The 26,767-nt window shown below is 40.0% G+C and overlaps 4 protein-coding genes across 4 annotated transcripts in view; 2 read left to right on the forward strand and 2 right to left on the reverse strand.

Annotated features, from left to right (window-relative positions):
- Positions 1-1,172, reverse strand: part of tyw1 (tRNA-yW synthesizing protein 1 homolog (S. cerevisiae)) — a 41,573-nt gene extending 40,401 nt beyond the window's left edge. The window contains exons 1-3 of the mRNA XM_030777450.1: positions 1,015-1,172; positions 532-662; positions 294-425 (exon numbers count right to left, since the gene is read on the reverse strand). Coding sequence (XP_030633310.1) covers positions 294-425; positions 532-662; positions 1,015-1,021 — 270 coding nt within the window. The 5' untranslated portion in view covers positions 1,022-1,172. The remainder of the gene's footprint in view (positions 1-293; positions 426-531; positions 663-1,014) is intronic.
- Positions 1,173-1,566: 394 nt separating this feature from the next.
- Positions 1,567-6,413, reverse strand: tmem120ab (transmembrane protein 120Ab). The gene is made up of 12 exons (XM_030777039.1): positions 6,190-6,413; positions 5,831-5,949; positions 5,609-5,725; positions 5,463-5,522; positions 4,162-4,257; positions 3,967-4,056; positions 3,786-3,851; positions 3,407-3,468; positions 3,224-3,316; positions 2,979-3,043; positions 2,140-2,208; positions 1,567-1,946 (listed from the first exon to the last, which is right to left on the reverse strand). Exons 1-12 carry the CDS (start codon positions 6,256-6,258, stop codon positions 1,830-1,832), a joined length of 1,023 nt encoding a protein of 340 aa, XP_030632899.1. The 5' UTR covers positions 6,259-6,413; the 3' UTR covers positions 1,567-1,829.
- A 994-nt stretch (positions 6,414-7,407) lies between these two features.
- On the forward strand, positions 7,408-17,015 carry gdpd1 (glycerophosphodiester phosphodiesterase domain containing 1). The gene is made up of 11 exons (XM_030777809.1): positions 7,408-7,498; positions 7,754-7,902; positions 8,519-8,561; positions 8,759-8,894; positions 9,091-9,136; positions 10,922-11,043; positions 11,351-11,440; positions 12,095-12,228; positions 12,607-12,666; positions 12,836-12,887; positions 15,452-17,015. Exons 2-11 carry the CDS (start codon positions 7,767-7,769, stop codon positions 15,584-15,586), a joined length of 954 nt encoding a protein of 317 aa, XP_030633669.1. The 5' UTR covers positions 7,408-7,498; positions 7,754-7,766; the 3' UTR covers positions 15,587-17,015.
- A 6,028-nt stretch (positions 17,016-23,043) lies between these two features.
- ypel2b (yippee-like 2b) lies at positions 23,044-24,898 on the forward strand. Its single transcript, XM_030777766.1, has 4 exons — positions 23,044-23,151; positions 23,456-23,499; positions 23,723-23,831; positions 24,809-24,898. The coding sequence occupies exons 1-4, from the start codon at positions 23,044-23,046 to the stop codon at positions 24,896-24,898; spliced, it is 351 nt and encodes a 116-aa protein (XP_030633626.1).
- The last annotated feature ends 1,869 nt before the right edge of the window (positions 24,899-26,767 follow it).

The raw sequence follows: 26,767 nt of genomic DNA on the forward strand, positions 1-26,767 counted from the left end.
TGAAAAAATTCACATATTCTTATATTTACAGCTAACCCAAACATTCACTGCATCCAAAAAAGCTACAAGTTGGACTCACTGTGCAAATAAATATGTTTATGTTCCGGAACATAAACATATTTATTTGCACAGCTCCATGCTGATAAAACAGAGTTGTCTTTAGTGCGTCATAAGGTGAAATTGTACTTCAGTTCTTCCTCATTTCAATAAAATGCTTTAAGTCTCACTTCAGTTCCAAAAGAAACCAAAGTAAATGCACTTACAACTTAATTAAAAGTATATATATACAATACCTTTGCTGTACCAGTCTGAGATCCAAAGAAAATTTTAACACCTGCGACATGAACAACCTTCTCTTTTTCAGGAGGATATTCGTTCTTTTTTGTGGTTTTGTAGAGCCATGGAACAACACTGACTAGTTTTTTCTGTTGAGAGGGAGATAAGACCAATTAAACCCAAATTTACTCTCTGCTTTGTACAAATAATTGGCACATAGACCACTGAGTATCACAGGGAAAGCTATATGTTTACCTTTTTAAAAGCCATGCTCAAAGTTAACCACAGTCCTATGAGAACAGCTGCAGCGGTGTACAGGTACAACCTGTTCTGCCATACCAGCAAAAAATACCCATCGGCGAAGCCACGAATGTTTTCAACTGTCCCTAAAATTTCACAAAAGGGGCAAAGTAACCGGATTAAGTATACACATCGCATAATAATCAATGATGCAGTAGCATCGTGAAATTTCAACGCGCTACTTAAGCAATAGGTTGTTGAGGTTCCAAAATTGTGCACTTTGAAGGACTCAATCATTTGACCCGTTAGCCGTGGTTAATTAGTACCCAATAACGTTAACACCATCCCACCTATGTATACATCTGTATGAACATCAGAGTCACTTTATACACCACACATCGCAGAACAGGTAATTGCTAAGTAGTTAGCATGCTGGCTAGCAATGATAGCCTCATGTACTTCGGCTGGCCGCTAGCAAACCACCGGGCGAATACTCACCTTGCATCTCGGCATCAATCACGTTAGACAACAAACTTTATGACTGCACTGTTTATTGTCTATGTCCACTGTTTTGTCCCGCGGTTTTCTTGTACATAAATGGTCGGTGAATTTGTCTTACTACAGATACGTATGACTTGGAACCTCAGCGATGTGCAGTCGAGGGCGCAGCCATATTGTTGCTGTATTTGAATTATAGGAAGGTTAATTTCGGTCACCAACAGGGGCAGTGAGAAGCGCTCTGATGTTGCACTTAAGATGAGGACACGTAACATTTTTAGCTATAGATAATTTCATTAGGACAATTTTATATAGAGACATTGGATTCAGAATTAGGACTTGGATCCCCCCAAAAGAGGTAAAAACAAAAGTTGTGGGGGGGTCGAAACATTTATTTATCCGATGGTAGTCCTGGAGAAAAAGTTGACCCCCCCCCCGCCCCGATTATCACAATTCGCAGTCAGATTGTACTAACACAGTATATCGTGCACAGTGTTTTTGGACGTAAAGGTTTTTAATCAAACCACCTCACGATAGTAACTGGTGCTTATTTGTCGTTACAATGTATGACAAGGAGTACTACAGCATAGCGTAAATATAAATAATTGAACAAAAGATCAGTGCATCTTGTTTCACAGCAATGTAAAGAGAAAGCATTGTGGCTAAAACAGTTCTGAAAGTCTTACAGTTTTGGAAAATTGTAATCAAAAACAAAATGATCACTTTACAATATCATATCATATGATAGTAAGTGCATTGACATTATATTGGGTATAGAACGGTTAATAGCCAGTCTGAAGTTATCATGTCTCTCTTTAAGGAGTTTTGGGCTTTCCTTGTGTCTGGCTCTTTAATTTGTGTCGAACCACAGCAAGAGTGGTAAGGAAGTTGCCAAGGAACAGAACCAGGAAGGAGAGCCCACACATGGACATCTACAAGAGACAGAACAACAGAAGTTTAAAAATCTGCACTAATCTGAGCTGATCTTAAGGATAAATGGAGGAAAATGTAGGGTATGTTCACCCGTATAATAGTGTTTAAAGAGGACCAAAATAAGATTTAGCATGCTCAGTAAAGTCTCAGACAGTTTTTGCTGATTGTAACGGGGGTGGGGGGCGTACTGACCTGCCACTCCTTTTTCTCTGTGACCTGGGCCATTCTGAACAGAGTGACACTATTGTAAAGCTGCCAGAACTGCAACACAAACCACACAGAGAAAGAAAACAAACAAATTATTTGCAAGTAATGTGCCTCCATCAGTTATAATATAAAGAGTTATAAGATAATATAAAAAAACCTATTTTAATAAAACAAAAATCTGCATTCTAAGATCAGTCTGTGAAATCTTGGTATCATTTGCAAATAGATTTCACAGACTTCTGTGGGACTGTGATGATGAATAGCCAGAGCAACTAGACTGCTTCTAAGGCATGAGATTTAATTAGATGTATAAATATTTAAAACCAGTTTTGTTTAGTTTCTTTGAAATGAAATAAAGCAAAGATGTATGTTTGACTGAGGAATCTCATTTGGGTTTTTTTTTTTTTTTGGATGTATTAAATGGTGATGTCAAAAGCAAGGCACCTCTCAAATTGTCCATTACATACACACAAACAAATATATAAGTACATAAGTAAGTAAATAAGCGAGCAAATAAATAAATAAAAATGAAAGTAAATTGCTCTGTCACCAAAAATGCTGCCTGGGATAACAAATTTATTTCAGCTTCATTTAAGACACAGCCTAAATGAATAGTCATATAAACTTTAAGCATATATATGTAATCTGAGATGTGTCCTGTTGGTGGCTTGTGAGGTGTTGTGCTCTTAGCTTTGTAAGACTGGAACTTGTTTTGAGGAAACATCCTTCAAGCAAATGGTGACTTTTACAAGAATCTTAGGCTTCAAATTCTCTTCGTAAGCAAGGTTCTCATGTGATGGGCATGAAGTGAACCACACACTCACTTGACCAAAGAACAGAAAGGGAAGCAAGAAGGTCAGCCCTCGCCACATCCAAGACTGAAATCCCTCTATAGGAGACAACAATATATTGTAAGTCATATTAGGTGCAACTGTGACAATTATATATGAAATTTTTCTTGTTTCGCTACATTAGATTAATATAAAAGATGCATAAGTGGTACATCAGACAAAATATTAGATAAAATGGTATACGTCATGACCGTGTGGGCTGTTGAATTCAAACTCACCTACAGTCAGGTCCAGGTTACGTCTTTCTCCCAGAGCTTTGAGTCTGTACAGACATCCATTTTGATAGTAGTACTGAAGAAACTGTACAAAATCTGAAAATTAAAACACACATAACCTTTTCACAAGCCTGCAGGTACTATCTGAATTCATGAAGTCAATGTGTTAACTTTTTTTTAACTTACTCTGATATAAGCAGTATGTGAGGAACTGGTTCCTGAAAAGCTGGTACTGTTCACCATCAGGCCTGCATAGACCACAGAACAAAGGGAAGGTCATGTCACCTTTGACTGTGGAGGCTGCATGAGTTTATCTTACATATTAACGTACATTGGTGGTTCTGTGAGAGAACTAATCCCTCTATGAAGCATGTTCAATTTCATGAATTCTGTCAAGGACTTCCCACATGTGTAATGAATTAGATTTCTATTCAATGACAACCACTGAAAATATTACTTAAGTCGACTCTTTTAGTGTCTGATGTAAAAGCCATACAGGAAATATAAGAAATACTGTAACACAAATACCGTCCACCCTGTCAGTAGCTGATCTAGAAACACTCACCACGTCAGCATGACTCCAGACAGAACGGTCGAGACGTAGTGGTGGAAGACCCACCAGCCTTTGATTCTGAAACAGCAAAGACTACAGTCATTCCTCAGACAAGTAGAAGTTATCCATTGAGTATCCATGCAAGCAGATATAATTTTTTATATTTTCAGAAACGTTCAGAGAGTAGGCTAACCTGGATCCATTGCTGATAAGGATGCTCTCTCGGATTGTCAGGGTGCAATAGTACCAGACCAGAAGGAAGTTCAGGAGTGCATCGAATAGTCTACATAAAACATGTGACAGAAAGTACAGTGTGACACACGAACACAGGAGTATTTAGAAAAGTTTAGAATCAGATCTTGTGCTGCAATAAGAGTTTAAGTCTCACCTGGAACTTACAAAAAACAGACACAGGAAGGCCATCAGAAAGAGGGTAATAGTGACATAGAGCTTGAATTTTTCATATTCATCTTTGTAGGCTGATCTAGAGCAAAAAAAAAAAAAAGTTTGTGTCAAGCTTCATTCTGTTTTGTATCTCTACTTTTTAAAACTTACACCACCAAACATTCCTAGTTTTATTACAACCAACACTTTTACTTAAAGAATCAACATTTAATACAGTCACAAATTTCAGTGTGGTTACAGTCTGATTTCACCCAAGGCCTATCTAGGTCCAGCACCAGTAACAATTGTAATTAAAGCCTCAAGCGGTGATGGGGGGGCCCTCGCACCTCTGGCAATCCACAACCCATGACATTGAGTGCATCAAAGAATGCACTCACATCTGATGTGTGTGCCAAATTTCATGAGTTTTTATACATTGGGAGCACCATCTTCCTGTTTCCAGATGGTGGCACTGTAACATAGACACACTTTTCACATGCAGATGGCATTATGCTCAATGTGCAAATAATCCTGTGAAGGTTGAATGTCATCATCTGATGCAGCAGCATAACTACCACAACTGTCTAGTGTGCTGCAGCACACAAATTAATATCATCAGTGCACATCTGGAAAGTTTAGATTCTGGATTGTGCTTACATCAAGCAAGTGAAATTTGTATAGATGTGATAAATGTTGCATAACCTGTGAAGTCTGAGCCATATCAAGCAATGCATGGTGAATTTAAGATGCAGTCCTGTTTGTGTGGCGAGACATATAAATTCACTGCTTCGCCATTTCAACACCTTGCAAGATATCAAAAACCCCTTTGCAATTTAAAATCAGAAACGTGCTAACATCATACGTCGCAAATCTGACATGAATCCAATGAACCGTCTAGGAGGAGAATGTCAAAATGTAACGTGTCAAAATGTACAAATGTACTCTGTCCCTGAGTAACTGTCACAATCACTGATGTGTGTACCAATTTTCACGAGTTTTCGCCCATGGGAACCACCTCAAAAATGGCCAAGTCTTGAAGAAAAAGAATAAAGAATCCTAGGAGATACAACAGGGCCCTACATCTCCGGTGCATGCGCCCTCCGGTGGACAACGAAGGTGCAGCACCGCCGGTGCTCAGGCCTTAAAAATAATAGTGAACAGCCCCATCTTGTGGCTGTGCAATGGTATTTAGTTTTATGTATGGAAATGATGGACAAGAAACTAGGCATACATCTAAATACAAGGAAGGAAAAAACAGCGATGTGAGGACATTAAACAAAAGAGAGCCGTTCAGACATTACTTACTTTGATTGCTTGCTCAGCAGATTTACGTTTACATTTCCAAGAACAAGTCTGAGATACAGTCTGGAGGACAAAAGCACAGATATAACAAATTCAGCAAATCTGTCAAATGCCTATGAAGCAACTAAAGAGTAATGATGTCCAAATACCCATTTTTCTTTGGAAGGAAAGCCTCCATTTCGGAGAAATTGTTTGGTCTCTCTCGAATCTGTGATTTTATTCCCTCTAATGTTTTGGTCTCATCTTCGGTAAGCCCTTTCTTGCACCTGTGAATAAAAGACAAAGATGTCAAATGTTGATGAAGAGAACAAAATCAGGGAAGTATTCAACTTTCTGTGTTTGTGTGCATGAGGTGAGGGACTAATACCCACTTGTCCAAAGATTTGGATAAATCCTGTAGATTCTTTTTGTGTTGAGTTATGGAGGTTGTGAAATTCTGCTGAAGCTTGGAGATTTCATCCAGCTTCTGCATGTAAATCCGTTGAGTTTCCTAGAAACATAAACATAAACGTGTGTCCTCATTGTACATGCCTTCATTGCATTCTGTGTCCTCTCTTTATATTGTATAAATCTTCATTGCAGTATTTTTGTACTATCTTGTTACACAATAAAACCTTCAACTGTATTTATTATCCATGGCTTTGTAACATCATATTGCATTGGCATCAGTTTGTTCCTGAGTCTTAGAAAGGTGTCCTTTCTATAAAAAAAATTATGAAAGAAATCTTACCTGAATCTTCCGAAACTCTTTATCAAGGCTCTCCCATTCCTGCAAGGCAGCCGTTAAGCTTGAAGACATGTTGTGTAGTTTGTCTTGATTCCTAACGACACTCAATAAATAAGTGACCCACGATGACAAAGGCCGCTAGTGTTTAACGTCAATCAGTAAACAGACAGCTGGTTTATTGAGAATCCTTTATTTGATGAGCTTCAAATTCTCAGATTTTCCTCATAGCTGTCGAACTGAAATGAGTCAGAGTGAGCAATACGAGCAATCTGTGAACTCTGTTTATGACAGACAGTGAACTTTGACTGCTGCAACTTGGCTCACCTTTGACACCAATGTGGTAACCTACACTACGCAATGCTTAATAGTTTTGGATGTCTCTTTCTCATTTAGCCATTCATATAAAGTTGGTAACACCTTGATAAGAGCATTCACTTGCTTATCTTACGTTGAATGTTCTTTTATGATTGTAAGTGGTAACGCGTTCTGTGCTGCCACACATTGCCCTTAATTTCGTAATACAGTATGATAATCAACCCATGAGAGACTGGCTCCACGGACATTTTACTTCTTTGTTACAAGCCACCGAATCTGTATTATTATTATTGTTGTTGTTGTTGTTGTTGTTGTTGTTGTCATCATTATTAGATTTTATTTTGCCAAAGAGTATGTTGCTGTTGTAATTCAGTTAAGGCCACTCGTAACACAAGGACAACCGCAGACTACATGACAGTCCTGATTACATTAATATGGTCGCCAAGAGAGGGCGTGTTATTAATAATACTGTTTAGATTACATATGCCAGAGAGCGGACGTGAACAGAAAGCTCTGCTTGTGTTCGCCGGGAAATGACCTCGGAATGAAAATTGGGGGGAACACACTGAAATATCAGAGAATTACGACGCCAGCTTGTGGAAGAAGGAATTTCAGTTCGAATGACTGAACGATGGTTTCATCCAACTGATGGTTTCATCTAACAGTTGCTTGCTATATTTCCATAGAAATAATACCGCCACGAAAATTTAGAGCACTGTTTCTTTAAGAAGCGATAGCAAGACATGCAAGGTTGAGCATTTGCAGTCATTTTCACTCGTCTATTTCTCTGTCCAGTTACATTTCCGTACAGATACTCTTTTGGATTTTTCGTTTAAGTATTTTACTGGGCATGCGCAGACTTTGAACGTACTTTGAATGCACGCAGTTCATTGGTAAGGCGAACTGCGATCTTATCAGCTGCGATGTCCGCAAAACGTTGTCAAAACGGAGAACACTGAACAACCAAGTCTGTACATGAAAGAACTGGGTGGCAGAGGTAAGACACCTGCTGTATCGCGAAGAAGTAGGACATCGCACAATGCTGACCCATCGGCTTTGTGATCATTTTGCACTTCCGGCTCTATGAAATTGTCACCAGGCTCGCTAACTAAATAAAGAGAAATCTATTTTAGCAAGCCAAAGTGGACGCTCGAATTACAAAACCATAGCTCTGTAACTGCGTAATATATTCAGATGTAGTTCTGAATTGTTTTCATATTGTTGCATTGTTCACATTTATTTTTTCCAACAGTCATTGCCCAAGCATGAGTGCCGCGGTTTACGTTTTGTCCACGGTGACTGGATATGTTCTCACCTCTGCTTTACTACTGAAATGTCCGTCACTTCTGCATCGAAAGAAGCGGGTTGCTTTTCGCAGCAGACATATATCGCATCGCGGTGGTGAGTGGAGTGCGATTTTCCATAATATTTACATTCTCTATTGAGTCGCACTGCGTGTATTTGATGTTCCTGTCTGAAGTTAGACTTGCCATGGCTTAGCGTGGATATAATGAAAGGCTTGCAAACTGCCTTGATGTTGTCGACGTCGTTTTCTCACTCTAGTAGCAAGTTGTTTAACATCTCTAATGCCATGATAACTGAAATCATTTAATGAACCTATCCAATAGCTCTTGAGATTATAACACCAGTTTGCCTGTCAGGTGAAAGGTTGCCTTGTTATACATTTCAGGCTAAGCTAAGCTTTTGTTAAATGGACTTTTTGTTTTTGTCAGATGAAAGGCACGCTCAGTAATTCTAAACTCCCCCTAAGAACGGTAGATAGAAATACTTGGTTGATGGTTCTGTAAATCTAGAGATGTATTAGTATGCATTTAACCAAAATCCATAAGCCCTGAAACACGTTGTAGATTAAAGCCTTTCAAGTCCTAATGATGTCCTTAATGACCTTGTTTTAGTAACCTTTTAACTCTGTAGTCGAGCCTGCTGAAGTCCTCTGATGAATTGTGCTGAGTCATACATTGTCAATACTATGTGAAGATATTTGCACTCGTTTCAGGTGCTGGGGAAAACCTGGAGAATACCATGGCAGCCTTTAAACAGTGAGTAATTTTGCTGCATTCCTATTATACAGTGCGGTACAAACACAATCACAAATTTGTCATATACATTCACCTAACTTAACTTGATGCCAAGTTCTTTGTGTGTCAGCACTCATCCCTCTCTCTGGTCTTTCTCTCTCTCTCTCTCTCTTCTTCCTCCTCTTTTGTCCCACTATTCCTTCTGTTTTTCCTCACAGTGCAGTACTTCTCGGCACCGACATGTTGGAGCTGGATTGTCATCTAACTAAAGATGAAGAGGTGGTGGTGTTACATGACTCTAACCTGAAAAGGTCGACTGGTGTGAGCGCCTACATCTCAGACCTGACATATGCTGTGAGTTGAATAAGGCAAAAGCCCAGGCAAAGCTCAACAGCTACCTGATACGGCCCACTTTCACACTAATCTTACACCGATCCTTTGACATTTGGTCTCTGTTTGCAATTAATGGAAAACTAGATAGCTATGACCCAGTGTATAGGGAAGTTGATACAACTTGTATTGAAAGAGTTTGTGTGTGTATTCACTGCAGGAACTCCCACCTTATTTATGCAGGCTTGGAGTGACTTTTCAGAAAGGTAGGGTTTCCATTATTCTAGAGATTATAGGAACTCAGGGTTTATTGTTTTCCTGTTTTTTTATTTTAGATATTTCTGGATGCATCCTACAGCTGTATCTGTTTGAAAACTACGGGTAACTGCCAAAATAAAGGAAACACTTGAGTAAATCTGGAATGCAAATGACATTCATGCAAATTACACACCTCTGTAGAAGCACTGTCAATAGGTGTGTAACTCTCATGCTGTAGAGCGCTTCTGCAGAGGTGTGATTCCTGAGTTAATTAACCACTTATGGTTAAGTAACCCATTGTGCTTACGTTTACCCACAAAAAAGTTTGGCGGAGCTGGTAGGGGTGCAACAGTTACTCGACCAAACTGGTGACGTCGGCCCTCATGTAATTAACAGCTTGGTAAAGTGCAGCGTATGCAAAACAGAGATAGCATTTCACAGCAGCTAATCAGTGATGCACAAACATTTAAAACCAAAGCACCTGTACTACGATGCATCTTCTCCTCCTATTGATAGTTAGCTAGTGCTTTTAACTACCAACTAACTGGCTAATATTTATCCGGTTAACACTGGGTTACCCCACATATTGGAAAACAGAATGTCCCATTGAGGGAGCTTGATGTTTCAGTGATGTTATGTTCAGTGTTGTAAAATAAGTGAAATACAGGACTAGCCGGTCTTTTCTGCGTGCTTTTTCTGATATTTGTTATATTACATTTGAATGGCTAACTTCTCTACGTTGCATTCTAAAAACAGGACTATTACTTATATCAGTAATTAATTTTTCCTGGTGTTTCTCTGGCACGTTTATGTGTACTCGTGCACCTCTGGGATGGCAGGAGCCCTGATGGAATACTTTAGGAAAACGATAATTAGATTAGTCAATTTATCAAAAAAAAAAAACTTCAATAGATTGATCGATCGATTATAGAAATGATACGTTGCAGTGCTAAGAGCTGTTTGCCCACTAACTTTGCTATTGGGTGACTAGCTTTAGTGTAAAAGTCTGCTGAACTTGCTGTTGTTTCCCAGTGAATGGTGAATAGGTTGATGTTGCCATGGACGTCTGCAGGAAAGACATCATTAAGTACAGTCAGCTGTAGTTCAAAGGTCTTTGGTCTGAGATTCAAGGCAGAGCAGATGAATCCAGTGACTGTAATTATCAGTCAAGGCCATTGGCAGACAACTTTATCAAGAGCTGCCTGTCAAGAACTTTACAGAGAGAGATGCTATGAAAACCTTTCAAGGTTTAAACTCTTTATTACCCAAAAATACATGTTTGTGAGTAAACTAATATAAAGAACATCGTCTGTGCTCTGTTGTGCAAAGGAAAAAAGTCATATGGTCAGATGAATCATCCTTCACTCTGTTCTCAACAAGTGAGTGAGCGTGTGGCGCATGCCAAAAGAAGCCAACAGATCCGAGTGCTTGTTTCCCACAGAGAAGGGTTCTGGCGGCAGTTCTGGGAGATTCTGGAGCGGTGCCTTAGTTAGTGTTTTCCTCAACCATCAACAAAACGCCAGACGACGGGTTTTCTGTCAGAGGAATGGTGTTATATCCTTCCGGTAGAGTTTGAGATGCCTGTTAAATCTGTTCCGAAGCATTCTGAAACTGTTCTGGAGGTTTATGTTGAACCTGACGGCCCAGACACTGGACGTCTGTGTTTCCTTCATTTTGTCAGTTAACTGTGTGTCTGATTTACACTTTGTGAGTGTGTCGCATCTCAGTGATTCACTGGTGTTCTTGTACACGGAAACATGCTTTCGTGGCCATTCATTTAACCTCGTCTGCAGAATGCTACTGTGAAGGAGGAGAGGATAAACAAATACCACTACTGAGGGATGTTTTTGAGGCTTTCCCCAAAACCCCCATCAACATTGACATCAAAGTAGACAATGACATCCTTATTAAGAAGGTGGGTGTAATTTGTAAGTTCAGCTATCTGGTTTTAGTATAATGAGGAAATATTATGAAAAACAGAATGGGCTAATATTTTTAAAAAGCTCCCAAACAGTTGTTAATAGTGGTACTCAATGTTGTTTCTGTCCCTCTCTGCTTTAAAATATTTAAATAAAGCGACTGAACATTAATGAAAAGTTCATAGCAAAGTCACCAGTGACACCACACTGTTCATTTAACACAGCTGAATTTGATGTGTTGGATTTATAGGGATATGAACATGAGGATGGAATATTGAATACTGAATAGATTCCACCTTGCAGGTCTCAGATTTGGTGATTAAATATGACAGAGAAGATCTGACAGTTTGGGGAAATTCTAGTAACAAGATTGTTCAGAAGTGCTACAAAGAGGTAAGGACTCTGTGCCAATCAACCAGGGCAGTGCCGGTCAAAGTATATTCTAGTCTTTTGACTGCCTGCTAAGAACATTTCTTTTCTTTTTTTTTTCCCACCTTACCTTGAGTGTCACCGAAGCACTGAAGTGAGTAATTGTATAATCATAGTTTAGGTGTTATGTTAAAGTGTTACTTACTTACAGTAATTACTAAATATTGTCAGGAATGAATGTCAGGTTCTTGGAAAACTGTGTTTTAATACATAGTATCAGCATGGATCACAGGATCTCTCACAGGAGTGCAGCGGCTTGTATGACAGTGTCTCTTACAAAACGAGGGCCATCCAAACAAACACCTAAGCCGCTAATTACCAGCTGCATTCTGCAACTCAAAGACACGCAGAATGTACCATTCTAAATCTGCTTCGTGTTGACAGAGCACAGACAAAGTCTCAAAGAGCCTTGTACCCGGCAGTCAAAGGGCAAAATATGAGACAGAGAGTCACCAGACAGAAAACCGACCAGACCGAAACATAGGCGTGATTCAGAATTTCACATTCTGGTCATTTTTGGATTTACCACTTTTATCCTTGCCTGGAGGTGTGCCGATTTTCAGTCATGTGTACAGTTGCAAATCAGCTCATCTTGTCTTCTTGTCTGTCTTCTGGAAGAATCCACGTATCCCAGTCTTGTTTAGTATGCCACGAGTGCTGCTGTTGCTGGGGCTGTTCTACACAGGCCTGCTGCCCTTCGTTCCCCTTAAGGAGCAGTTTCTGGAGATCCCCATGCCCTCCATCATCACCAAGTGAGCCCTATACCTCTCACATTTATATTTATGCTGAGATATGAACCGAAAGAAATCACTGAAAAAAATTAAGCAAAATTCTTGACACTCCAGGATATCAAGATGTGTATGACTATAACACAGGAGCCTGTGTTTTGCTGTGTTATATAATATGTCATTAAGCCTTTCCCTCTTCTATATAATATATCATTACGCTTTTAGCGAAGCAAATTTTTTGTTATGTAGACGGTGTTAAGTGTACTTATGGTGATTTGTGTGGGACCTAGTTTTCCTGTATTTTTACCAAAACATTAGCCCTTTTATGGAGGTATTAACCAATTGTTGACTGTTCTGCAATTTTCTTTTGCTGTTAATCTATGTTTCTTGTCTGTCCTGCAGACTGAGAGACCCTGACCGTATGACCAGGAGCCAGCGTTTCATAACTTGGTTGGCAGACATGTAAGTGTGAATCAACAGTGGAAACATTTCGCTTTACACTTACTGCAAATATTTTCCCCTCATATGGTCTGATCTATAAGAGAAGACACTTTGTCCTATTACTCTTCACATACAGAATATATCTACTGTGACCAACAGAGACACTGACTGAATTGTTTCTTTCTCACAGCTTGCTAATGAGAAAATCCCTGTTTGATCACCTAACGGCCAGGGGGGTACAGGTATGTGATGTTTGCTTTGCAGGAATGTCTTTGTATCCAGTGCTTCTGCATTTAGACAGAGAATAGAAAGCTAGCCATGGAAATGAAAAATGCACTTGTTTGAATTGTGCTAACAAGCACACAACATAAGTGTTTGTTCAGGTCTAACACCACACAGCTCTAAGTGATTTTATGCCTGTTACTCAAGGAACTCAGAAATTTAATGTTGAGCTGTCATTGTGCACGATGATATGGAAAGTCACATGATACCTCACAGAATTACTGGCAACCTCATTAAGATACAAAGAGAATAAAAAGAAAACAAAAAGAAAGTAAAAAGAATAAAATATTATAATTATATTAGAACTGGGCTGTATTGTAGTTTCCCAACACGCAAGCTGTGTTGTAGCTTATTAACCACTCAGTGGAATCAACTAAAAGCACACAATGCTAAAATTATACACTGATTTCCCATAAAATGGAGCATCACAGTCATTAGGTAGGTACGTTTGCAATGTCCTTTGGCAACATCACTGTGCATTTTTTGTAATGTAAGAACACATTGAAAGGGATCTCAGACCATTTCTCTATAGAAAGATGTTCCAGATCTTTTCAGTTGTACCATATGTTGTCAACGGGACTTAAAACCAGAGACATACAGTGCCTTAAAAAAGTCTTCAGACCTGTTCACTTTTTTCCACACTTTTAAGATTTACTTTAAAACTGATATTTTTTGCCATCATTCAACACACAACACCCCATAGCAACCACACACATTGAAAAGACAAGAAATGTTTGCAAATGTATTAAAACTAAGAAACTGAAATCTGTCATTTGCATAACCGTCTAGACACTTTCCTTTGACATTCGAAATTGAGCTCAGGTGCATCCCATCTCTTTTGATCACCCTTGAGAAGTCTCTAGGACTGGATTGGAGTCCACCTGTGGCAAATTCACTTAATTAGACATGGCTTAGAAAGGCACACACTTAACAGTGTAAGGTTCTACAGATGACAGTGCGCGGCAGAGCAAAAACCAATCCATTACGTTCAAGCCACTCCTGAGTAAATGATATATGATGCCCATCTGAGGGCTGTACTACAAAGCGAGGTAACTGGCTTATCCAGGTAACTTCTGGTTACGTTAATTCAGAGTAAGTAGTAAGCCCTCTAATAGAATAGCCCTGTGGCTTTGTTTTGCTAGGAGAATGAATGACACCAATGGTTATCTGTGAACGCGAAGGAAACGATCTTCAGATCTGATGAGACAAAAATGGGACTCTTTGGCCTGAATGCCAAGCACCATATCTGGTGAAAACCAGGAACTGCTCATCACTTGGCTAATATAATCCCTACGTTGAACCATAGTGGTAGCAGCAGTATGCTGTGGGGATGCCTCACAGTGGAACTGACTGGGAGACTTGTCAGGATAGAGGGAAAAGTGAATGGAGGCGAATGCTTAAAGGTTCATCCTCAGGTCTTTTATCAAGAGAGACCTGAAGATGGAACTTCGTCGGCGCTTCCCATCTAGTCAGACAGGGCTTGAGAAGACGTGGAAGGAGGAATGGGAGAAACTGCCCAAATCCAGGAGTGCAAAGCTGGTAGAAATATCCCCAAGAGGAATTGCGGCTATAATCGCTGCGAAAGGCTGTCCTACTGGTCACTGCATGAGAATCTGAATACTTATGCAAATGATGGTTTTCGGGGTTTTTTTTTTATTGTTAGTCATTTGTAAAAATTTCAAAAGTTCTGTTTCCGTTTGTCATTATGGGGTATTGGTGTTGATTGAGAGCAAAAAAAAAAAAATTAGTTTTGAATGAAGTCTATAAAACAACCAAAAAAGAAGTGGTCTGACTAATTTCTGAGGGTACTGTATATGGCCATAGAAAAATGCTTGGTTTCTGGTCAGTTAACTATTTTTTATTGGGTCCTCAACTTCTTTGGCACCCTTTCTAGTTTGAAGATCCAAATGCAGCTAAATTTCAATGTCCTAGAAAAAGCAAACAGTCTTTGGCTAAGATGTCCTGGTAATGGACAGAGTTCATCATGCCATTGTCCCTGAAAGACACTAAACCTCCAGTTTGTGCCTATTACCAATGAGCTGTATTTTTATCTTGTCAGACCATAGCGCTTGGTTCCAGTCCAAGAGTTAGTGCTGTTTTGCAAACACTAGGCGCATATATTTGTGGATTGTCAGTGAAAACTTTTTCTCTGCCAAATCCTTCCAAATAGCCTCTTGGCACGAAGAAGGAATTAATTGTCAGTTTGGAGACTTGGTGATGATGTAACCAAATTTCCAACTGTGGGACTTCAGGGCATTTTCCTCTCACCCTCAAACTGTTTTTCTTATGGATGGCCTGGTTTAATTGCATTTGATTGTATTTCTAATAATCTTTATGGTTGTTAAAAAATTGACCACTAGCTTTTTTTGAGGAAAAAATCTGGTGCTTCTTTAGAAAAAAAAAAATCTAACCAAGTGTATTACAGTATAACAGAAGAGAGCACACAAATTACAATATCCAGCCACTATTCTTTTTGTCAAGGATATCAGTAGTTTTTGAAATGACTGCATCTGTCTGTTTACAGGTATATTTATGGGTACTGAATGATGAGGAGGATTTCAGACGTGCTTTCGACCTCGGTGCCACAGGAATCATGACGGACTTCCCAACCAAGCTGAAGGAGTTCATGGAGAAACAGAACACTCCTAAATCCAACTGAACTGCCAAACCGTCCTGCGTCGCCAGTCAGTCTTTAAAACAACACTCGCTGTCTGGCTCTCAACAGGGCATTCACCCACACTTTAACCATAGGTGTGAAAGCTTAAGTGGCTGCTAAGGATATGATGGCCTTTTTTTGTTTTTGTTTTTTTTGTTTTTTTTTAGATCAGTAGCTGTGACAGAATCCATAAGCTACTAAAGATATGCACAACAAGCTGGAGAAAATTGCCGGCCTATGAAAAAAAAGGTTCAGAAGTTTGATTACATTTGATTGCATGGTATTTTGGGAAAATCTTTTTCATTGAATCGAATTTCTCCAGTACTCCACAGACTGTATTTTAATACAGGTGTTTTTAGAACAGTGTTATTCTTTACCTTTTGATTAAGTTTACAACTCTATGCTTGTGTCTACTGGCACAAAGAAGAGCGGAGTGCTCTCTTTAATGATTAAGACATTTAATAATTTTGTAATTACTTGGAAATCGGAACTCCCAACTTAATTGCACAGCCTTTGTTGAGTCAGTTACGAATGGAAAAACTGCAGTATTGTGTATGTTTTACTTGTTACAGAGGCAATAAATAACTGCTGTGGGAGGCATTAGCATGAATGTAGGCTGGAAGAACCACCCGAATGTTATTGTTGGAGTATGATTGTTGACCACTATGTGTTGTGATGTACTTCTCTGTGTGTTTGCTCCATGGTGTACAAAAAGGCCTTATTCTGTAATGAGACTTTTAAAAATATCTTGCCAGTTACTTGAGGTTGGTTTGGATCGTCTGCAAAATGCAGATGCCTTTATTTTTTTGTTATTTAAATTGTTTTAGAACATAACACTGACATAATACTTTGCAGTTTGGCCTCTGCATTATCAAACATACTGCCTGAAATAGCATTAAGCATGAACCCCCGAGACAAGTGTTCTGCACCATGTTTTTGCAATATTCTTTAATATGTACCATTCAGTCTTTGGTGATTTAGTAATATTGTGTGGCCAGATGTTGAACTGTTGAATTCAATCTGCTGTTCATTGTCTGGCTATGTGGGACTAATACTACAGAGTTAGCCTGTGAGGCACCTCTAAGGGACAAAACACTTGTACAGTATTGCCTGTGGATGGGTTTAAGTATTACTGTGTATTAGTGATAGCTACACACTGTTAATTAAGTTCTTTAATGATGTCCACATTGTCAGTTGCACTCATGTGAGACACATTACGAAATGGCTTTTTAAAACCACATAGGCCTGGGAGAATGTCTGCTAGTTACAGACCAGTTCTTACCATGACTTTGTTAATGAACCATAGAATATCATAAACATTCCAGTCCCCCTAAAAACTCCTGTCAATCGAATGGCAACCACGTGACTAGATTTTGATATCCATGAAGTGTTCAAAAGCAGAGCTGAACTAAGATTGAATCAACAACACTTAGCCTTTTTGTTTTCCCAGTGTGTTTTTGTTGTGCTTTCCTTGATTTCTGGTAATCACATTTACCTGACAAACAGAGGAGTGAAATTCTACAGCAGATTTGCTATCCAAGTACCTCAAAAATATCTTTGCTACTAAAAAGCAATCTGAAAGTAAAATGGCAATCCCTTTTTTTCAGATGCCACATGAATTTCACATACTCTTTGCATATTTTCACATATTCTTGTCCAGCTGCAATAGATTGTGCTCAGTACTGAATTGTACTGAGTATTGTACTGATTGTACAGAGTTCTGAACGGACTTGCAGTCTTTCAGTTCTCTGGGATGAAACTACCACATTCAGTAAATGTAAAGCTATTCACAAGACGCATTTAATGTTGATAGAAATGTTCTGTTGAAGTAGTGAACGTTGAATTCTTGTCATAGCCAGCAAATATTGATTTGAATTTCATGTCTGTAGATGTTTTGTCTTTTAATATATTTTTCAATGAAAATATTTCAAAAGCACTTTTGAGTCTCGTGTAATCATTTTAGACGAACATTTTGTATAAGTTAGCGACCAATTGTTGATGTTAATTATTGTCTGTACAATATTACGCACCGGTTTATATTCTAAAAGTATTTTCCTTGTTCTGAAGGAACAACGTCGCTACCTGAGGAAGAATCGGTGTTAAAACTGACATTAAAGGCCACGAGATGGCACCATCTATTAACACTTGTCCATTACTGTGAAAAGAGCATGCAGCTGAGTAGACAATTTTCTCTCTGTTAACATTTCGTTAATCAGCCCGGGTGCCAGATTTGCATCTTGTACATTACGCTACGAGCGACTTTGATAAGCGCAGTTTTATGCGAGTGGTAACATTACGCGGACAATATTTTCTCTGTTAAATATCCATTGCATAAAATTGACAACATTTGAACTCTAAAGAATCGAGTTGATTTCATGTTCAGTTACAGGACACTAGAATGTACTGCAATTCTGTTATTTCACAATGTATAATTTGTAGCGAGGTGGACGACTTCTTACTGTTTCATGAAGAGACTACATAACACATCGAGCCAGCTAACTGGTTCTTTCAGTTCTGAAAACTCTTTCCTTAGAACAAAATTACAGCTGCAGGTAGATAACAGCGTAGCCTACTATTGGTTGTTTGTGCGCTCTTTTAGCCAATGAGTGCAGTGTTGCTAGGCCTTGTCGTTTTATGGGTTGGTGGAAACAGCTGTCAGTTTGTCCGTAGCTGAAGTACAGTGTGATCCAGCTCGATTGCATTAAACTTGGTTTGGTTTATACATCGTTTCCCCAAATAGCTCGTCCACGCAATTTGCGAAGATAAAAGAAATTTGCTTCGCAAGGAATGCGCAAGACTTCTTGTCCATAAACCTTTTCCACGAGGAGGGGGAAACGATATCGTTGTAATCTTCTTCTTTTCAAAGGTAAAATATGAGATGTTATTGTTTGTTTAGTCAGATAGGAAACTACAGTGATGCAATAAACACAGTGAACTATAAACCGTAGATTTAAATATTAGAGGTTCTCCTGACTTGAGCTTTTAATCCACTTGTCATATTTAATTTTCTTGGCTCAGTTAAGTTCGATGATGGATGTTGCAGACGAGATGTTTTCTTGCAGGCAGGGGATGACGAAGTCCGCAGTGGTGCTGCTTGTTATTACACACCGTTCCTAACCTTAAGAGCGCGTGGCGTGATTCTGCGCCACCAGCAGCAGTGAAAAGAGACGCATCGCCTGCGTCTTGGATGGAGCATTTTACTGTCATAATGTGACAGTATTTTTTTCTTAATGTCATTCTTTTATCATTAACGCTCGTGCAAGAGTGATGTTACTGTTAATATAACAAAGATCGTCATAGCTGATGGAGCACAAGTTTTTTTTTTCAAAATCTGTCTCCATTCTGACTCTTTGGACGTCATGCTTATTTTGTTTTTGTGCTTAAATAATACCTTATTTATTATTGTTTCTAGAGAAATGGAGCGTTACATGCATTTTGTATCTTGAAAGTAGAAGTTGGTGCGTTTGACACGTTACTGAAGTCAGTATAGATCACAATGTTTTCCTCTTTTGCTTTGGATATTAATTATTCATTCTAGACGAAAGGTGCATTACTACTTAGGGTTATTGACTGAGTCAACACGTTTTGTAGTCCAAGTCTGCTTTTATTTGGATGCAGTACTTCTGTTTGGATGCAGGGCATCAGCTATTTTCCGTTTTCAATTCAGTATGAAGAGAAATGCTAAATTGTAAGTGTAATAGTCGACAAAAGGAACATGGAGATGGCATGAAAAAGTGGAGTTAACTTCCTAAGCAAACTATCAAGTTTAATCGTTATAGTCAGTGTAACAGAGGAAGCTCTAATTTTATCTTGTCTGTATGTTCCCACTTTTGATAGTGTATGTTGTCTTGAGTGTTCTCTTGTCTGTGTTTAGATTTCCCAGCTAAGGCATTTATGCCATCTGTTCACTGTATTGGCTGAAATGCTGCCCTAAATTCTGCCTAGTGGTGTAGCCTGTACATTGTTGCCAGTGCTTCTGACCTGGTTCACAAATACAGATAGCCAGCACTCTCAGATATATGCAAGTATACCATGGAAAACAGAGCTCAAATGCAAATATATGCAATACTGAGAAGTTACAGAGCATTTAATTACTTCTCTCTCTCTCACACACAGACACATACAAAGAAAAAAAAACAATTCAATGAGCAACAGAGCATTTGGTATGCTGACAAATCATTTTTCCAGCACTGTTTGGTCTAATTAAATTTGCAGAGTTGGAAGTTCCAAAAAAACATATGGAGGCTCCCAGGAGAGTCAGTGTTTTCATGATGATATCATTGGGTTTACTGGACCAGCACTGGCAATTGATTGGCCTTCTTTGACCAGCAATAAGGGTTAATTTGGTTTATTAGACGTAACCAATGCGTTTATTCGGTTTATTAGATAGACCGTGAGAATTTCTTTTTTGTCTTAAACCATAACTCAAGAAACACAGCACACATTCCACTTGCAAGGCATAAAACTACAACCAAGACTGAAAGGAATCAGGGGGAATGTATTATGCAGGATCTGCACTTACCACTCAAAGTGAGAGGAGCCTTTATTATTTGTTTGTATCCTTGTGATGTAATTTATTGTTATGTAGCTGGACTTAATACAGCTGAATTTAAAAAGAAAGAACGAGAGAAAGAAAAAGAAAAGCGCTCACTGAATGAAGGGTGGATAAGGAGATCTGAAATCATGACATTGACATCAGGTATGCTCAGTCTGGATCAAGTATTATAGTTATTACATTAATTGATACTGCACACGCTGCATACTGCAGCTGTGACAAACCTCACGTAGATCAGATTGACTCAAACTCTAGAGGCTGACTAACTTCAGGCACCCCGCTGTGAAGGACAGGGTGGTGCACAAGGACGCTCTCTCTCTCTCTCTCTCTCTCTCTCTCTCTCTCTCTCTCTCCCCCCTCTCTCTGTTATCACCATCAGCGCTTCTCCAGTTACATAAGTAAGGTTGTTGTGGTGCACGAGCCCTGGAAAGATGAGTGTTGTAGCGCATAGCCTTGTCTGTCACACAGACTGCGTCAGAGCACTCACCAGCCCCCCAGGAAATGTACCCAGACACAGAGAACAGGGGCAATGAATTGACTAAATGCTGGTGTTTACACTTGCCATTTTATTTTTGCTTTCCTGGCATTTGGGCAGTGAAGAGGAGAGAAACAGCATCATTTTGTTACGGTCTCTTAGGAGGTTAAACATACAGTCTTACGTTGGACTGTTGTAATGCTGTTGTTGTTTGTATGTTGTTGTTTACATACGGGTTGTACAGTCCAGAATGAGTTTTGTCTGGTGCTGTGTTCTCTCAGGGGAGATGACAGGGAAGCATCCCTATTGTCAGTTAACAGTTTTAATCAGCCCTTACCCTCTGAGGTCGTTGATGAAGGCATTCTCTCTCTTATCTCTCTCTCTCTCTCTCACACACACACACACACACAAACAACCAGCCTTGTTTCAAAGCGGGGGCTGCTCGTCTCAGTGCAGTATCTTCTTGTTGTGTCTGAAGGCTCAACTGCACATAAAATAGCCTCAAAGAGACACATCCACCCTTTAAGTCTATCAAACACTGCCCATTATCAAACAGGCTTTCATGTTCTTTTTCAAATGATTCTGAATGGATAGTTAGTTGTGGGATAACAGGTTTACACGATCTAATCAGCAGAGTGTTTTGGGGGCAGGTTACATAAAGAGGTACAGCATGATAAAGTAGTTAAAATGTGAATGGTTTATGCAAATGTTTCTGTGCACACAGCAACTTATTGGCCTACATCACCGCTTTGCTGCAGTGAAACCGAATATCACCCTTTCAGTCTGATTTGCATTCATCTGATAGCCACTGAGGGTCGTGTTATGTGTTGTTAAGACTGCTGGTGTGAAACCACAATAGCTTTCTCTGGTTAGTCCAATTCTATCTCGTATTCTTTGTAGTCACTTTTATCGCGTCGGCTCTATCGGTATGAACAAAACGCCGCCTCTAAATCTCAGTGACTACCCATTTTTAAAATTGGTTCATGTGCATGGGACTGATTTGCCTGTTGGACTCATGACTAATATTTGAATTGATTGGGATCCTGGTTTTGCCCTAAGGCTGATCAGTGGTCAGTATTCTGGGTCATAGACTTGATGATGTGTTGACTCTGACTGTTCAGCCCACACATGTCAGCCAAACATTCATCACTCATAGCCTCTGTACTGCATTACCATTCATCAGAGCATTTTTAAGATTATTACCCCTAAATAGATAAATCAGGAAAACTGATTCATCAGAAATGTTAGTTCTTGAGAGGGAGATGGAGAAAATGATTAATAATTCAGGTTAGACAGAATGGTAATTTGACTGGGAAAGAAACAGTACAGCACTGTCCACTCCCAACAGACACACAGCACTCAATTTTTCCCTCCTTACTGACAAAAGTTCTTCAGTTTTCATGGTCCTAGAAGACCAGAGACACATTGTGAAGGTGTTGCTACCCAAAAAAAAAAAGAATTTTTGTTCATATGTAGAGGCGGTTCTTTTAGCAGTAATTACAGTGTTAGACAGACAGTCGACAGTCTTTGAAATATTAAAATCTTCTTAGATTATCTGACTGTTTATGTAAGCTGGAGTGTGTGTTTTTCTAAGAGCTCATCCATTAGGAAGTTAACGTATTGATGTCATTGAGAACAGCTCTGAGTTGACAGTAAACTGTAATAAAACACCATAGGCTGTGCTCCGTCGTGTGACCTAACACAAACCCTGACATAGGACTCCTCGAATCCTAACATACCCTTGTGCTGGGTGTGGAAAAAGGGAGGAATAGGGTGAGAGTAGGTTGCTTGCATCGTAATGAGAGGGTTTATTTGTATGTGTGTGTGTGTGTGTGTGTGTGTGAGCTAGTGCGTATGGATGCATATGTTGTGTGTGTGTGTGTGTGTGTGTGTGTGTGTGTGCGTGTGTGTGTGGTGTGTGTAGGATGGGCCACAGTCACTCAGTAGTCTCTTTATGCCCCAGGCCCACGCCTTTGGCTGGGTAACAATAGAGAGAACACAAGGGCCGCTCTTATCCTGGAGCAAACGGTCATTTTCACTCTGACCTCAGCCACCCCAGGATGGGCAGCCCTAAAACAGCCATCAGACAGGCTCACACTTTGCACAGACCAATGGCATGACGAATAGCAAGTTATTCTCAGAGCTGCATCTGCACCTGTACCTAGAGTGTCAATCAAGATGAAGCTGCATGAGACAGATGCCACCCTAGATGGAGGAAGTCCATGTTTCTGCTTAGATGAAAATAACTGTAAACTGCCATGTGTCAAGAAAGAGCCGGTCCAGAACCCAGTTCTGTTCCCATGCAGGTGTGTGCCTCCCACCCCTCGCCCCACCACGGCCCTCACCTGTGTGTTGCGGTGCTTCCCCTGCGAGCCGACCTGGGCCGGCAGCCCTTTCCTGCACCGCCCGCCAACCCCGCCCACGGTCACCATGACACGATCCAAGACCTTCCAGGCTTACCTGCCCAGCTGCCATCGTACCTACAGCTGCATCCACTGCAGAGCGCACCTGGCTAACCATGACGAGCTCATCTCCAAGGTGATAAACGAGCTGTCACCAGGACAACAGCTGTTTCCCAGTCTTTGTTAACCTCTTCCCGATAACAGAGGTCCAAATGGACGTCAACACAACTGTTGACGTCATTAGGCAGAGCTATGGGTTCGATACCCTGCTGAGAAATAGTTGGACAAAGCTTTATGTCACTTTATTTCTTCTAGTAAATGTTCACATACATTTTGATCATACGATGAACAGTTGCATAAATAATCACTCTTAAACCATTAATCAAGAGAATGGTTAGTGTATTGATCTTGAATTAACTTTCTTTTCCGTATCTACTCAGTCTTTTCAAGGAAGTCAAGGCAGAGCTTATCTGTTCAACTCAGTGTAAGTACCTGCTTCGTGCTTCAGATTTTTAAACAGTGAGTCATTCAGAACATGGGCATTTGGCAATTCACGTTGCTTACAGCGCACATTTTTAGAGGCAATATGTGATACGAGTTGGTGCATGAGTCAGTTTTGTAGATAGGAATGTTCAAATCTCTACAGACTGTTAGACTAACACTAATATATTTTAGCCCTCATTTGTTAACTTTTCTAACTTTCTCAGAGTGAATGTGGGCTGTGGGCCAGCGGAAGAGAGGGTTCTGCTAACAGGTTTACACGCCGTAGCAGATATCTACTGTGAAAACTGCAAGACCACTCTTGGCTGGAAATATGTGAGTATAACCTTCCCACGCAGACAATACTAGAATTTGCAAAGGACAGTATTCACTCTTGAATTTTCTAATAATGAACACTGTATAAGGTTGAATTGATGTGCATGTGTATTACTGTAGTTCCTTGATAAAATAGTTTCACGTACAACTACAACTCCTTATTTGAGCATAACACCGGAGGAACTGAATGATACAGTTTTGCTGGTTAGGGTTCCCAAAAATAAACAGCTCTGGTGTTATTTCACACAGTTCTGCAATTAAAAGCTTGTACTGAAAGTGTTTCAAAGCAGGGGACATGCCTAGCATGTGTTCATTTTTAATCACCAGCTGCTTCGCATGCCACATGCGTGAGGTTTTTTTTTTTTTTGTACAGATACCAGCATTAATGTATTTCCGCTCATGTGTGACAGTCGAGCTACTGGAGTCTTTTTACAGACAAATACACAACCACAAAGACGTAAATGACACCAACCTGTGCCACCCACTGTGGCCCAGATATTTATCAGGGCAGATATTAATAATCCTGGCTTGACCATTCCAGCGTTTCCATGTGAGAATTCCAGGGAAGCTTGACCTAGTGCACTTCTAAACTGTGTCATTTGATGAGTGTGGACTGCTGCTCATATCCATCAGTTATAAAAAGAAAAAACAAACAGATGTTAAAGGACCATGCTACGAAAGTGACCTGTAGCAAAGCCACAAACAGAGGACACTGCAGGGCCAAGTGTTTCACGCTGTTGTGTTTCACGCTGTTGTGTCTCACGCGTTGTTTGAATTTCACTGAGGACAGGCACACTGAAACTATTAAAACACAATACGTGAAAGGAATACTTTTAAGAAGTTTACACTTGGCAGAATACTTCTGAATGCATACCGACTGCTGCCAGACTATGCGAAGCTGATGTCAATGTTTTCTCCATGTCTCGTTCTCTCCCTTCCTCCCACCCTCCCTCTTTTTTCCCCTCGTCTCCTGCCAGGAGCATGCCTTTGAGAGCAGTCAGAAGTACAAGGAGGGAAAGTTTATCATTGAGCTGGCCCACATGATAAAGGACAACGGTTGGGACTGAGCCGGCTGATTGGAGGATCACCGTGGTGGGCGGGAGAAAAAAAAAAGTGGATGATAGGAGTTCAAATGGCGGATGAATGGGTGAATGTGTGACTTTTGTTTGCCATTACCCTCTGCCCCCCTGTTATACCATCTCTCCTGCTGACACACACACACGTACACACACACACACACACACACACACACACACACCCCTAGTCTCCGAGGTAAGGGTGGGAGGTGTAGAACAGAGATTGCCCTGGGTCTGGGGCTGGGTAGGGTCGTCTGTAGGAACTGTGTGTGTCTGGAGGAGAGAGTCTGTACCAACTGTAAACGAGGAAACATGAAAACACACAAAAAAATGTACAAAAAAAAGACATGTATACCAAAACAGTAACAAGACGCAGTCAGAAAACATACATTTATGTACATGTATGAACATGCACACTCACTGACAAAGACAAGAAAAACATACTCATACACAAACAAACCCACTGAGACCTTTTGCATGTCTTTCCCACCCCGGCCCGAATGCACTCGCTTCAGTCCGGCCCCGTGTGTGAGTGTGACGGGGTGTCGTTGCAGAGAGTGTAAGCCTTGGCAACATAAGGGGGTCCCTGTGTTACAGAGCTGATGGGACTCTCTCCATTGTGTGTGAATGAGAACCGCTAAGATGATTATCCCAAATCCAGCTAAGTCAGGGCCATTGCCAGATGGGCCAGCGAAACTGGCACTGAAGGGTAACAGGGGCACAGTGCCCGGTTATGGGGACAGGGTAAAGGGGTCTGAAGGAGGCATGGGTGGGAGGGGGGGAGCATGGAGAACCAGAGATAATATCTATACCCATGTCTGTATGGGCCTCTGAGGAGAACAGTGAGTAACATGAGCTGTTACACATGATGAGGGCCGACAGATTAAAAAAAAAAAAAAAAAACCCACAAAAAAAACCAGAAGCGTATAAATGACCTGTCATGCCTTTTTCTTTTTTTTTGTTGAGTAAGAAGTCGATGATACCAGTTAATAATCTTTTGACTTCACGTACACATAGAGATGTGTAAACCTGTTTTTCGTGGTTGTTTACGTGGTATCATGTCTTAACCTCACTCCAGTGCTCAGTGAACGCAGTTTGTGGTTGTCCCACTTTTCACTGTATTCTGTCGTACCTGTACTTCTGCTCCGTTTGAGTTTAAAGACAAGATATGAGGGTGTTTCTAAGGTCTTGCTCAGTGTGGGATGATCTTTTCTTTTTTGGGCAACTTGAGGTCAGACTCTAACAGTGCCTCTCTCCCTAACAAGCATTCTGTAAAACAAATAACAAAACCCAAATAACAGTTACCCAAATGGCCTCATCGCCATTATGACAGTAGAACCCCTCTGTATCCAAGGCAACAGAATGACAGCTATGACACCGAATATTGCTCTGAAGTTTTACCCGACACATAACCAAAGAAGCCATCCGTCTACAATTAGTCGACCAAACAAAAATGTCCTTTTTGCTTGGGGGCAGAGAGTGGCAAAGCATGGGATTAAGAATTGCGGAAAGCCAAGCTTCTTGATAGCCTTTCTCTCTATAATAAAATGCATTATTTTCTTTTGTAAATGACAGATGTTAATATATATATACATTCGTACATATATATTCATCAAGAGTGTTATGATTTAAGCTGATCTCTGTGTTACAAAAAAAATGTAAATAGTCATATTAATGTTTGTTATTTATGATTCTGAGTATCATTTTAGCGTATTCCTTGCGTTCTGTTTGGAATCCCCCACAGGGTATATAATATTTGCTACTTTTTTACTCTTTGAAAATGCATCTTTTTAAAGGATGAGGAGATGATGACAACATTATTGAGACTTCATCAAAATGAAAAATAAATATCTAAAAAAC

The sequence above is a fragment of the Chanos chanos genome, chromosome 6, assembly GCF_902362185.1.
Source record: "Chanos chanos chromosome 6, fChaCha1.1, whole genome shotgun sequence".
NCBI lineage: Eukaryota > Metazoa > Chordata > Actinopteri > Gonorynchiformes > Chanidae > Chanos > Chanos chanos.